At 34.8% G+C, this 13,898-nt stretch overlaps 1 protein-coding gene and 1 long non-coding RNA gene across 6 annotated transcripts in view; one reads left to right on the forward strand and one right to left on the reverse strand.

Moving 5' to 3' along the window:
- The window catches only part of LOC128874643 (mucin-17-like), a 16,781-nt gene extending 8,069 nt beyond the window's left edge, over positions 1-8,712 (forward strand). The window contains exons 11-23 of the mRNA XM_054119565.1: positions 53-1,265; positions 1,340-1,565; positions 1,654-1,851; positions 2,208-2,282; positions 2,959-5,213; positions 5,294-5,720; positions 5,803-5,931; positions 6,046-6,423; positions 6,507-6,648; positions 6,711-6,793; positions 6,874-6,941; positions 7,014-7,186; positions 7,291-8,712. Coding sequence (XP_053975540.1) covers positions 53-1,265; positions 1,340-1,565; positions 1,654-1,851; positions 2,208-2,282; positions 2,959-5,213; positions 5,294-5,720; positions 5,803-5,931; positions 6,046-6,423; positions 6,507-6,648; positions 6,711-6,793; positions 6,874-6,941; positions 7,014-7,186; positions 7,291-7,961 — 6,038 coding nt within the window. The 3' untranslated portion in view covers positions 7,962-8,712. The remainder of the gene's footprint in view (positions 1-52; positions 1,266-1,339; positions 1,566-1,653; positions 1,852-2,207; positions 2,283-2,958; positions 5,214-5,293; positions 5,721-5,802; positions 5,932-6,045; positions 6,424-6,506; positions 6,649-6,710; positions 6,794-6,873; positions 6,942-7,013; positions 7,187-7,290) is intronic.
- A 2,629-nt stretch (positions 8,713-11,341) lies between these two features.
- Positions 11,342-13,094, reverse strand: LOC128874644 (uncharacterized). Of its 5 annotated transcripts, none has more exons than XR_008456677.1 (3): positions 12,879-13,094; positions 12,271-12,651; positions 11,342-11,868 (listed from the first exon to the last, which is right to left on the reverse strand). It is a non-coding gene; the product is annotated as an uncharacterized LOC128874644 (long non-coding RNA). The 5 variants fall into 5 exon arrangements; XR_008456679.1 differs by having other exon boundaries at positions 12,271-12,482; positions 12,879-13,072; XR_008456678.1 differs by lacking the exon at positions 12,879-13,094 and adding an exon at positions 12,840-12,874.
- Between the last annotated feature and the right edge of the window lie 804 nt (positions 13,095-13,898).

Here is a 13,898-nt window from a genome sequence, read left to right on the forward strand (position 1 = left end):
CAACATAATTTGCAACAACCCCAGCAACATAATTTGCAACAACCCCAGCAACATAATTTACAACCTCAACAAGTTCAATTAGTTCAACAACAACCTTTGATACAGCAACAAACATCAGTCGTTCAACCACAGCAAGCTCAGCAAATGCAACAAGTACCGCAAGTTTCGCAACAGCAAGTACAATATCAACAGCAGCAGTATCAGCAACAATTACAACAGCAGTACCAGCAACAACAGCAACAATATCCTCAGCATGTTCCGCAGAATTTAACGGCTACTTCTTCGCAGTGTTCTACTCCTCAGACTGTGCAAACTCAACCACAGTTTCCTCAAGTAACTCAACAAATACAACAGCAGCAACATATGCACCAACAACAGCAATATATACAGCTGAATCAAATGAACGTGCAGCAGCAGATGAGTCACCAAATACAGTCGCAGATGCAACCTCAGATACAAATTTTATCTCAACAACAACACGTACATCAACAGATTCAACAACCACAACAAGTGCAATATCCGCAACCACAAGTACACCATGTACAACAAGTACACCAACACGCAGTGGGTTCCGCATCCGTTCAAAATCAACAATTCTATCAACAAAGTACCTCGGGAAATTCAGGATACAACCCACAGCCTATATACCAACAAAACATATCTCAACAAATATATCATTCGTACACCAGTTCCAATCCTTCTGGACACGTTGAAATGTTATCATCCAGTCAACCCACAACCCAAATTTATCCCCATGCAAGTATTCCCGGAAGTTCAGCACCTTCAGCTTCGCAACCTTACATGCAGCAACAATCAGGACAAGTTCAAACCTCTGTACCATCCAACATTAATCTTCAAAGTTCATCATCTGCGACACTTATACAAAGTGCAACGACTTCCACTATTCCAAACATGCAGAACGCATCTACAATTCTTTCAAACAGCGGACACCAATCGCAATCCCAACAAAACGTTCTAGTTCAAATGCAATATCCACAAAATTCCAACGTCCCCACTTCTGTCCCTATGTCGTCTGGAATGAGTGTTCCCGTGCAATCAACGACAACATCGCAGCATCAGCAACATTTCGTTTCAACTACAGATCAGTGTTCTACTACAGAAAGATCATCTTTGCCTAAGCAAGATACAATGGATTCCATACAGTCTTTGCCACCAGATGTACCCTCTAATATTCAAGATCCAATGAATGCATCTAATTCGACTAATGCGAATGTTACATCTCAATCTACAGCGTCGAGCGACGGGTAGGTTTCGAAATTTCAGTTATTCTGAAGGGAGTTTCCACTTAAATATTTCATTGAATATTTCGATTTTGTAGAACAACTCAAGAAAATTCTGAGAACGTCACCTCTGAAAGGTGTAGAATAAGAAGATCTGGTACAAAGCGCAAAAAACCTGGTATTAAATTGACAGTTTTGTCTGTAAGCAGTGGTGAAGGGCAATCGGTGACTGTTGAATGTCAGCTAGACACTAGCAAACAAAAAACTGTGACATTTAAATTCGATAGAGACGACATGGTACCTACAGATATCGCTAACAATTTGGTAAGCACCCGATACTACTTTAAATGTTACTATTACAATAGATAACAACAGAAATTTATATTACTGTTTTTTCTTATCTTTATTGCAGGTTGCCGAAAATTTATTACCTCAATCCCAATGTGAAACATTTGTAGAATTGATAGAAGATATCGTTAAACAATTACGTTTGGATCCTACACGGGCTTTACCTTTAGTGGCACATGGTCCACCGGATCAATCAGCCGGTGGTAGTCCAGTTACTAGCCGTCGACCTAGAGATCGTGACCACAGTCTTGATACAGCTAAGGTAATGGTTTTCTTTTTATCGTCGTTTCGTGGAATGATTATTAATAAACCCGAAGATCTGAAATGTTTTCAAAAATGAGTATCGTTAATAGTGTTATTAGTTGCTATTTAAGGATTCGATACACAAAAGTCCATAATACGTATCACAGGACTGTTTTACTTCTAGAGAAACGATCATTAAGAGTAATTGTCGTCAAATTTTTTGAATATTATTTTCCATAATGGAACTATATACTTTATAAATTTCGTGTTAGAATAGCGTAATGCGGTCTTGTGCTCCAAATGTGTATCTCATGACCTCGCAAAAAAAAAAAACAAGGGTATGCATATAATTGGTGTGTATCGTTTTGGACGCAGCAGGTGAGACATGGCTCGCTAACTCGTCAAAGCAGCCACCGATCGTCGTACAAAGTCCATCGTAGACACCGTTCGGTGAGTTCATCGTCCCCGCCGTACCCATTCCCGTTTCCTATATTTCGTCATACAGTCGTGGACGTTTGTACATCCTTTTTTTATTCACGATACATTGTGTTCGGACGTTTGTGTATCTTTTTAAGGCACAGCAATTTCATATGACGACATTTCCTGTGTTTTATAAGTTCATCCGCATAGGCAATTCATAATACGATCTTTGGAGTATTTAAATAAGGTGATTCATGCTTTTATTTTTAGTGCTCTTAATCCTCACACCTAATTTTTACTCAGAAAGCGTTTCAGGAAGATTATATTTCTTCATTAGAATATGATCCCTGTTAGTACTAATTGTCATACATTTGTATAAATCACTGTATTTCAGAGAGTTCTGTATGTATAAACCCTGAATAATGCAAACTGCTATGTCAACACAGACAAACAATTTTATATTCCTTGAAATAGCATTTATTCGAACAGATTTCGCTAAAGGTAGTATCATTTTGGTATAGATGTTCATCATTTAGATATACGTACTTTTGTTTTCCTTCAAACGTGTTATTTATTGTAATTCTATTTAGGTTATACTTTGTAATTAATTATTTAGTTTAGCTTTGTTTTGTTCATGTGTATTGCAATCATTTCGTGATAAAGCCTATCATTTTCAATTAAGCAATTATATATTATATGTTTCCAGAGAGACGAAACTTCGAACACCTCTACCCCAACAAAATTATTGCCGATCGATCAAATTATTTCTCACATTACGAGTGCCTCTACGGAAAAACAGCAAAATGTCCAAACACCTGACAGCCAAGTGGGTCCTGAAAGTACATCAGCTGAAGCATCCAGACGGTCATCTACCTCCACGCAAAATACAGACACTTTAACGCCGACTAATTTACCAAGCGATCCAACTGATACTCCAGAAACTGTAGTCCCTATGATAAATGCGGACACAGGTTTCGAAGTATATCAGTTGCCCAAGGATGATATTTCTAAGTCTTACCAGAGCTCGACATCGTACGTTCAAAATCAAATACATGACGCAGCTGGAAATCAATCGAGCGAATTATCAAAAGAATCTGTAGTTCAAGATACAATTGAACTTCAAGAAAAGGAAGCAAACAAAGAAGCGCAATCCGACCCCACATCTACGGAAGTGGCTGCACTGACTGCACCACCTCCGATGCGAAAAATTTCTCGCTTCTTAGTCAGTCCTGTAATCGAACAGAAGGTTCTTGGAAATGAAGAAGAATCAGTTACAACTGCAGACAATACAGATAAACCTAATGTTTTGGCAACGCAACCGAGTTTATTAACACAGTCCAGTGTAGCTGACGAAGGACAATTAAAGCACGACGATTCGGAAGTAAATATTTTAGAAACGCAAGCTGCACCCATTCCTGAAAAGTCGAACGTTGAAACGATTATACAGAATGTACAATATGTCGGGGAACAAGTAGATAATGCTCAACCTTTGCAAACAGGACAACAAACGGTTGGTATTCAAAGTACTGTGCAAGGACAAACGATGCAGCCTATGCCACAGATTCAGCAAAATATTAATGCTATGCAATCTAGTCCACATAGTGTAATTATACCAGCATCAACGATAACGCATCAATCATCTCAACAAATACAACCCGCTCCTCAAAACATCGTGGTTGCATCGCAGAAAGATTTGCAACCTCAAGTTTCTTCGAACAGCGTCAATTTACAGGGACAGTATCAGAATCAGCCTATGCAGTCTAATGTTTTATTGCAACAGCAACAAATTACTGTGCAACATAATTTAACGCAAATGCATATTCAACCTGAGCATCAGCATCAAGGACAAATGCAAGCTCAACGACCGTTGCAGCAATTCCAGTCTCAACAAATACCGCAGCAACATCAACAATATGTAATACTTTCCGGGCCGATACAACAGTTGCAACCAACTGCGATTGTAGACGAAAGAAACCGCAGGATTTCTAATATTTCTACAACGTCGAATTTATCTACGGATTCGCAAATGTCAGAAACGGCTAATCTTACAGATGACAAAAAACAATCAATGGTTGCACCTAGTACATCTATGCATTCTGTGCAGCAACATGTTCAACTACTTCCGCAAGAGGGGTCAAATATTACACCTCTTTCTCAGACTGTTTTAGAGCCAGTTCAACAACTTCAAGCAGCTCCTCAAAATCTAACGAATGTTCCGACGAACACATCTGCTCCTGTTTCAGTTCCTGCTCACCAAGTCCCTGCAGAAGTTGCTCCAAAAGTTGCACTAAAAACGAAAGAAGTGTCATCAACACTTCCAGACTTAGCACAAAATTTGGCGAATATACTTTCAAATCCTAAATCAAAATCTACAACGCCTCATTGCTTGACTAGCCACGAACAAACGCCGATTCCAAACGTTGCAACAGCTACAGTACTCGAATATAAGCCTACTCTTCAATCTGAACAGTATTTTCAACCTATTCAACCCGAAGCAAGTCAAATGCAAATGCCATCGCAATTACAACATAATTATCAAACAAATATAGCGCAGCAAGGAATTTCACAAACGTTTCAAATTACTCAGCAGTCTCATCAAACACAAATACCTTCGCAACAAACAATGCAGTTGAATGCAGCTCAACAAATGGATCCACAGTTGCAAATGTCGCAACAAGCTTTTCAAGGAATAGCGGTTCAAGCGTTATCCTTGCAAGGGAAGTGGGTTCCTGCCACAAATCAAACTATTATGCAACAGACTGTACCAATAAGACTTACTCAACAAACTGTACCACCATTGCTACAAACTGTCCCTACACAACAACAAATTATACAAGATACACAACATTTAGAAAGTTTTCCTACACCTGATCAGTCTCAATTACATTTAAAACTCCCAGATCAACAACTCTTGGGAAAAACAACGGAAGCTGAAAATCAAGATTTAACTAACTCTACTGGGTGCGTACATTGCAGTTAAGAAAGTAAATTTTTACAGAATTCTATAGTTTATATAATTCTTTATTTTGTTTATTCATTAGGCGCATTAGTACAGAATATCATCTACTATCGGAAACCGAGAATTCTAGCCACGACGTAACTCCTGAACACACGATCGTTGAATCTGTAGATTCAGGATTATTTACGCAAAACCAGATATTACAGCAACATCAGCAGCAGCAACATCGGAAACTTAGTCAACAAAATTCTTTAGACAAAGTCTCAGATGCAACTATTGGGACAACTGGTCCAGGTGGGACAGGTCCACAGACGATAGCGGATCTCCACCAAAAACTTGTGCAGCTAACAAATCAACCGTCCGAAGCACTTAATGTGGGCACACCACCTATAAGTTATCCAGCCACCCCTCATAATCATCAAATAATAGGAGGATACGATGCATATATGCATTCTTTGCAGCAGAAGCTTGTTAACATTGGTATGCCAATCTCAACTACGCATGGAATTGTAAGTATAAGTTATTCTTTAAAAATACATAGCAAATTAATCATTTGATGATTATCTTATTAATACAAATAATTCATTGTAGGGACCTTTATCGCCTCAGACAACAATACATTCTTCAACTTCCTTAGCCGATTCAAATGTTACAACAAATGTTGAAAACTCCGTTTTAGGCCATGAAACCTCCATTCATCAACTTGCACTGTCTCAAACCGTAAGTTTCGTATTAACAAATTAAAAAATAAGACTAATAAAAAGTAATATTATAAATTTCAAATTTGTTTATTAAGTAGTTTTCTTATTATTGAAAATCATCTTATGTGTGTAGCATGTAGATTGCTCCCTCGATAGTCCAACGCCGGGAGTAGGTCCTTCGGGATCGGAAACCATGAGTCCTAGTAAAGAGAGTATAAAAGTTCGAACGCAGAGGCCTGGTTCTCGTCTCCAGGAACTAGAACAGGAATTAGCAAAGATTCATCACAGAGGCTCGATTCTCTCAACAGCTTCTCCACAACCTTTGACGCCGCCCGTCTCTGCTATTACTTCTACTCAAATGCAGCCATCGTTGCAGTCTACTCAAAATTTATTAACCACTATTCCACCCGTAACGACTGTACTTGTTGCCAGTGTTACCCACAGTGTCGTCACCTGCCGCTCCGACACGAACACCCCCGTGCTAACAGAATCTCAGGATAATGCTTCTGAGGTATGTGTACATTTAAATAATTGCGCGTCAATGTCTACGATAATAGATTTCCGAAAAATAAAATAACTGTGCGATTTTGATAGAAGGTTAGTACAACTCAACCTGTTAGAAAAATATCAAGATTCGTGGTTTCCAAGGTCGCAGGTCCTCCAAGCAATGCTGCCACATCAACTCAACAACACCACACCGAGGATTCAAAGACTTATCACGCGGAGGACGCACAGGGTAAGCATTCTTGAGTATACATTTTCATTGCTTAAATATTTTAAATAATTTCTTAGTTACAGGTACATTGGTACAAGTAGTTCATAGTCGCGAAGGTTCTATTCCACCCACGCAACCTACTCAACCCATTAATGCTCCTTTAGAAGTGAGTATCTCAATTGCAAATATATTTACTATCAAACACATTAATAATATTTTAACGAAACATCGATGTATTACTTTCAGCCAATGGAAAAAGATGAAAGATTTTGGACATTGACGCCGAGCGAAGAATATCAATTGCTCATAAAAAAGTAGGTTGATTTCTGTAAGAGTCAAATGATCACGTTTTACGAGAATTACGAACTAATCTGATTCTTCTGTAGGCAAACAATGGAATTGGAGACATTGCAGAGAAGACACAGGGAAGAATTGGAACGTTTCCAACAACATCAATTACAATTACTGATTCAGCAGCAACAACAAGCAAGTGCACTTCATCAGCATCATCATCAACACCATCCGGTACTTTATCACACCGTCGCGACTAGTCTGGCGGGTGAGTAATTATTTTTCATTTGCGATCGATTTCTCATTAATTCGTATTATCCGTACAATTTCTATCGTCTGTTATAATGATGTGATCTTTTTTATTTAATACAGGACAAACTAGACTTCCAGGTACAGAAGACTATTTAATGTTTAATACAACGCCTCAAACTCCATTGCAAAAAGCATCAAGTAATTATCCAGACACCGATGAAACGTTACGATTAGCTATGCAAAAATTAAAGCAAACTCCTTTGCAACTACAACCGCAGCAGGCGACAGCTGGAATACCACACGCTTACGTTATTCCAATTCCAGTAGTGCCTTCTGAAACTATGCAAAATATGCCCTCGCAGCAATCCAGTAGTTATACAAGTGAAGTAGGAGAATCGTTTGATTCAACGCATAATTCGGCAATTATAAATTCAGCTCAATATCAGTTCGCACCTATTATACCGGATGGAACGAATATTGCGGTGTCCTCCACTGGATCATTAGTCACGCCTATTCCAATATCGAGTTCGACGGGAAGCGGGGGTTACATCCAATATCACGAGAACCAACCAGTACCAAACTTTCAAACTTTTAGCTGTACACCACACGGCGGTTTCTTTTTACCAGCTGGCTATCGACTAATATACGCTCCACAGGGGGCGTCTCAGTCTCAACCAGCTACGCCAGCCACTCCGCACATAGGAAATTCTCACGACGGTACACCGCCAGCAGAACCGTTACATACGAATACTGATAATTCAACTGCTCCTCCTTCTCATACCGATCAATAACGTAACTTTCAGCAAACTATATTCTACTATTTTGAATTTATTCGTTCTCGTAATACATTCTTAACTTAACTTGTTGCCCTTATCCACTAGGTATGAGATCATACATTATCATTACAATTGTTATCCTAATATAGTTTTGCTAATACGTATATTGCTACCCTCGTTCTCGCGGGTGTGTATGCAGGGAAGAAGCGAATGAAAGTATTTAGGATGTATATTCGATATTGTAACATCCACGCGTTAATCGCTAAAATATTTTCGCTGTATAACCGCGCGAGCATTATATTAACATTTGATATGTGCCTCGCAGCAGACAAAAAAAAATCAATTCATACGCGGAGAATATTTTGAACGAACGAATTAAATTTCTGAACGAGAAAAAGATAATGAAGAATGAATTTACATTAGAGGCCTTTACATGTACTGTGCTTATAATAGTTGAATATCCTTGTTTAGTAAAAATGCTTATCGAAAAACTTATTCTGCTCTGAATTCTTTAATAGCACAGTCTACATTAGTACAGGCCTCAGCTAGTCTTACGACCGAAATGGCTCACAGCCATTCTGCTCGATGTATATGTATAACTGTTAATGTATACTGGATGCTTTGAAGAAAGAATGTATGTTCATGTGTGTATGTATATGACTGCAGGAGTCAGATGGAGAAAAATATGATTAATATAGTCACTGTTATGCTTTAATGTATTTCTAGCGATTTTACCTACTTCTATTAAAAAAGTCATGTGTTACTAGTTAGCAGTCCCATGTATCTTATCTAATATTATATCGACTACTACCTTTTTTTAGACTCCATTATCAATATTTTTGTTATCGCATATTTAATTTATCGAAGTTTCAAATAGTTTCCCAACAAAATTGGCATTTCATTTTTAACTTGTTGGAAAATATGTTTACATTGTCCATTCCTTTTGAATCTTGTAGGAATTTTATTACTTTACAATTTCGTTTCTAACGTTTAAATTATATCTAAAAATGTTGATGATAATCATCCTAGGTATTGAGAGTCTAATAAAAAAAAAGCTCAATAGAAACATGGCATGGGTATCAAATTTATATTCGTTTTAATGATATCAGAACATGAAATCATTTAATGTTTGGTTCACATCCTAGGAAATATGTTTTAAAGTTTCATCTGTGCTATCACATATTGCATTTTGCAATATAGTTAAGAATAGCTTGTTTGTATAACTACAAATATTACTACTGTTTATTGATGATTATAATGTTATCATTATTTCGTTCAAATAATTGCAGTCCGCGTCGCTTTTAATGTTGCGAGTTACTACTGCTTCTGACATGAATTTATTGTTGTCAGTATTACAGTTACGAAAACTATTTTCAAACTAAATATGAAATTTTTCTTACGATCTCCAATAACTATTATACAGTTCATGATCATGTACAGATCAAGTTCATACATTTTTAAAAGTTCTTTCTTACATGCATTACTTGTACGTTTTACATACTATAATTTTATTGTGTTCTTAAATTTTTCTGGAAAACAGAATAAATATAATCACCAATCCTAGTATCCAGTTAATCCACCTGGTAATAAATTCATGTGGCTGTTGAACGAAACATTATAACAGATGATTGTGCGTATTTCTCATGGAAATACATTACAATTATTCTTATATAGTTACTTTTAAATAAATTTAATAGATAATACTCAAAAAGAACGTGTAACTTGTAATACTTAATTGTACATACATTCATTTACTGTTAGGTGGATTGGCTTTTAATGAAGATGCAGTTTCTATGATCGATCATTAATAAAAGCCGACTATTTAATTTTTTTTTATATAAACTGTGTTTAGTGTAATGATTTACAGTGATATAGTTTGGTAAATATTGTTCTTCTTTTTAATTTTACAAGCTTATTCATCAAACGCGATGAAATACGAACAGACAATAGAATGAAAATTATTTCATTAACATTACAATGAACTATGTCCTTCTAAATATATTTTGTATAATATGATTTTAACTGTATTTAGTATAACAATAATACGATTGGAGTAATTTTTTTTGTAAAACATTCTTATTGTTTTACCAAAGAGTACCAAACAGTACTGTTACATATGAAGGAACAATTCAATATAAATTCATCACAATTCTTTTCTACCAATATGGCATCTAACTTGATGGAATTGAACTTAGTATATTCAAACTTAGGTATCACGATATATTTTTCAGAAAATATGACAAAAAAAAAGACAAGTAAAAGATATTTTGCTACATTTTAAAATTCACACACACTTTAGTACATATTGATGGATCAGAATTCAATGAACTAATTTATTCAAATTATTTATTTCACAGATTCACGTAATTAATTGCAATATATATATATATATAATCAAATGTAGACAATTTGTTGATTTATATATATTGTATGTATCATATAAGTACATTATTTTAAGCTTATAAATATGTTGCATGATATTTTAAAAATGCAAATGTGAAAAACAGATGTTCTCACATTATGAGACTATGAGTTACTAAGGACTTGTTTTAAATCATACCAAATTTTTTGCTCTTTCATACGTGATCGTAAAAAAAACGATAATCTTGTCTCGTAAAAACAAAATTATCAAATTTATCTAGAGATTGTAATGTTAAAAAATTACTTTGAGTCAAGATTAAAATTCAGCGATTAAAGACAAAAAAAATGTATGTAATTAATACGAAACGTATTGACTTGAATTCTTAAATTTCTTGTATTAGTATTTAGTTATCTTGCTTATAATAAAAATGAAAAACATGAAAATTGTTTATATAAAAATAATCGAAGAGCTTTCCTGTGCTGACTAGTACATAAGTTCATAGATGCTTTAAGACTTGTGTAAGCTGTGTTGCGTGGGATTCTATGAGAAGTTTTATAAAGACTGATTAGATAAAAGATGCATCAACATTCAACAAGTTGCAAATCGATGTAAAATTAATTTAAATCCTTTACTTATGTAAAAAGGAATTATAATTGACAGAGGTATATGAATTTTCGTTGACACAAACTTTTTCATAATTTTAGTCAATTAATGCAGAGGAACTTGGAATGATTTATATGATTGTGCTCAGAATGATATCATCTTCCATTCCTTAATGATGAAATAATTGCATTAAAATATAGCTTATGATGTTAATTAATGCATTGTATATTTGTGAAAATTTATGAATATATTACGTAGACAACAATATAAAATTTTTTAATTGGTATAGTAAGTACTATATCTTGAATTAATACATTTTATGTTACATAATTATTTTTAAACATGCAAAAATATAGACATACAAATCCTATTGTGTGAATTCAATTAGATATATCAAACACGTACATTACAAGTAGCTATAATCCAAATGAAACAATTAAAGAATTTTATTTATAAGCATTTATTTTTTGAACTTATATTTTTCTTCACATTAATTTAATGCACATGATAATCTTATATCATATGGTTTTTACAATTTATACCTTTATCTTCCATTTCCTTTTTAGTTCTTTTCTATTTTATACCTTACTTAAGTGTTATATCGCGCTACTAATGCAACTAAATATCATTGGCATACAAAAATAGCTTATTATAACTTGTATATATAATGTAAAACTATAAATATTACTCTTATTATTATCAGATATTGATTACAGAAAAAAATAAATGTACTACTTTTAAAATGATTCAAGTAATCGCATAATTTCTTAAATGTTTATTGCAAGATGAGCTATAAACATTAAAAAAATCATGCATTCTTTGAATCGACTTAAAAGTATTTAGTTCATTTAAGTTTATTAGTTCCAAAGAAATTTTTATGAAAATGTAAAACTTTAAATTACTCAACTCCAGTCATTTGAAGCATTTTCTTCCTTAACTTTAAATGTGTCAGATATCCTGTAATTCAAATGAAATGAGTTACTAATAAAGTACACAGAATAATCCAAAGTAATATATTGTATGTATATCATGTATGTATGTGATTTGGTAGCCTGTCCGAGCACTCAGCCTCAATGGACCATAGGTAATATATTACTTAAAATACAAAAATTGATTAGATGAAATAGAAGGTGAAAGTAGCTATTGTAATATAGGATCTATAATTGATTATTTGCAATAGGAGAAAAGTGACTTTACTATTCCTTTGTATCTTTATTATTAAAAATTATAGAATTATCAATTCACGCTAGGTTGAATTACTACAAACTTCTTCACAATCATAAATATTAAACTATATGTCAGAGTACTTTTCAAGTAGCGAATCGTACTTAATTAGAGTCAAACGTATAATATACTTACTATGTGACGAATTCCGGAGAGGCATGCAATCATAATGGTTGCAAAAGGTTTCGACGTCGTGCATAAGCACCCATGCAAGCAAAAAATCCAACAATTCCGATGATCAATCCGAGAATCAGTGCCAAGGTATCTCCGAAATCAAACCCTGACGAAGCCGTCGCAAAATCAAACGTCGCGAAAATAGCGAGCAGGGAGTAAATCCACATCTTTTACTATAAAAAAAATAGCTGTACTTAAACGTCGTAGTAAATAACCTTTACGACAATTCGCTCTGAATAAATACAACACTTTTATACAACAATCACAGGTCTCATATATTCGTTAATATTATAGCTCACTATGAAGCTCTTGCTGCTTCTTTCGTTTCACATTATTGTCACACTGCACAAAAAATGAAGAACGTTTACAATTATCTAATTATTCAAAGGAAACGATAGACTGATCAGTACTAGTGTTACATATTCAATTTTTATTTACTAGTAACGCGTTGATACTGTTTTGAAAATTGTATGGAGCAAAACAGTATTTCAATTTGAGTACGATGGATTAGAAAAAGTAAAATAACCTACTCGTTACGTAGAAGGTATATTATGCTATAATATACGCACCTCTAATGATAACTGTTCGAAACTTCAAATCGCTTCAAACTAATCGAGATAATGTCGATGTGAGATTGTTACAGAGTTTAATAAACTTAGGATATATTATTACGCATATATTAGGGGATAGAATAAGTTTGCGTAAAATGCAATAATTATGACATTGAGACTTAGTTTAATGGAAATGCAATTATTTCATTCCAAGAATCGTGTGGCTCGTCTTAGAACACAAGAAAGTTGTCTTCTGTAAGAGACAATTTATAAAGCATAATTTGTTTATTCGTTTTCAATTACGTTGCATGAAATGAATATCATTATTCTTTTTCTCAAAACTAAGAATTTTCTAAAATTCTGTCTATTTCTCTTATAGAGAATTTTTAATCATTTCCATGCAACATCCAGCATGATCCAGCAGACAAATGGGCAAACCCACATGACTACGACGAAAGTCCATTGGTCCACTGTATTTCCAGTAGCGTATCATAGACCTAGCATATATCTACTTGACAAATGTATTTTAAACATATCTTTACTTATAGTGTTTTATTTGATATCTTTACATATTTTCTCTTATTAACTCTCATTCCAGAATCCTAATTATTAAAGGGCTGACAGCAAAGGCGATATTTAACTATAAATTACAATGTGAATACTCAAAGAAAATTCTGTTATTCTCGATTTGTTTAGTGCTACAAAGTACTAAACTCCTCAAAATACTCGTTGGTTCTCAACGTTTAATTAGGTTCGATAAATTTTAGTCGAGCCTTTCGACAATAGTGAGCCAATCAACAGACAAACATACAGAGTGTCCTAAAAATGTTGTAACATCTTGAAAGGGGTGGTTCGGGAGGTGATTTGAAACAAGTTTTTCCTTAGCGAAAATGTTGTCCGAGGCTTTGTTGAGGAGATATTAACGGAAAACACTGACCAATCAGAGCGCGAGTATGCCGGTGGAGAGGCCGCGGTAGCGTATGAGCGTGGCCGCCTAGTCGCTCCAACGGTATCCGCGCGCTCTGATTGGTCGGGGTT

Source organism: Hylaeus volcanicus, chromosome 4 (assembly GCF_026283585.1).
Source record: "Hylaeus volcanicus isolate JK05 chromosome 4, UHH_iyHylVolc1.0_haploid, whole genome shotgun sequence".
Classification (NCBI taxonomy): Eukaryota; Metazoa; Arthropoda; class Insecta; order Hymenoptera; family Colletidae; genus Hylaeus; species Hylaeus volcanicus.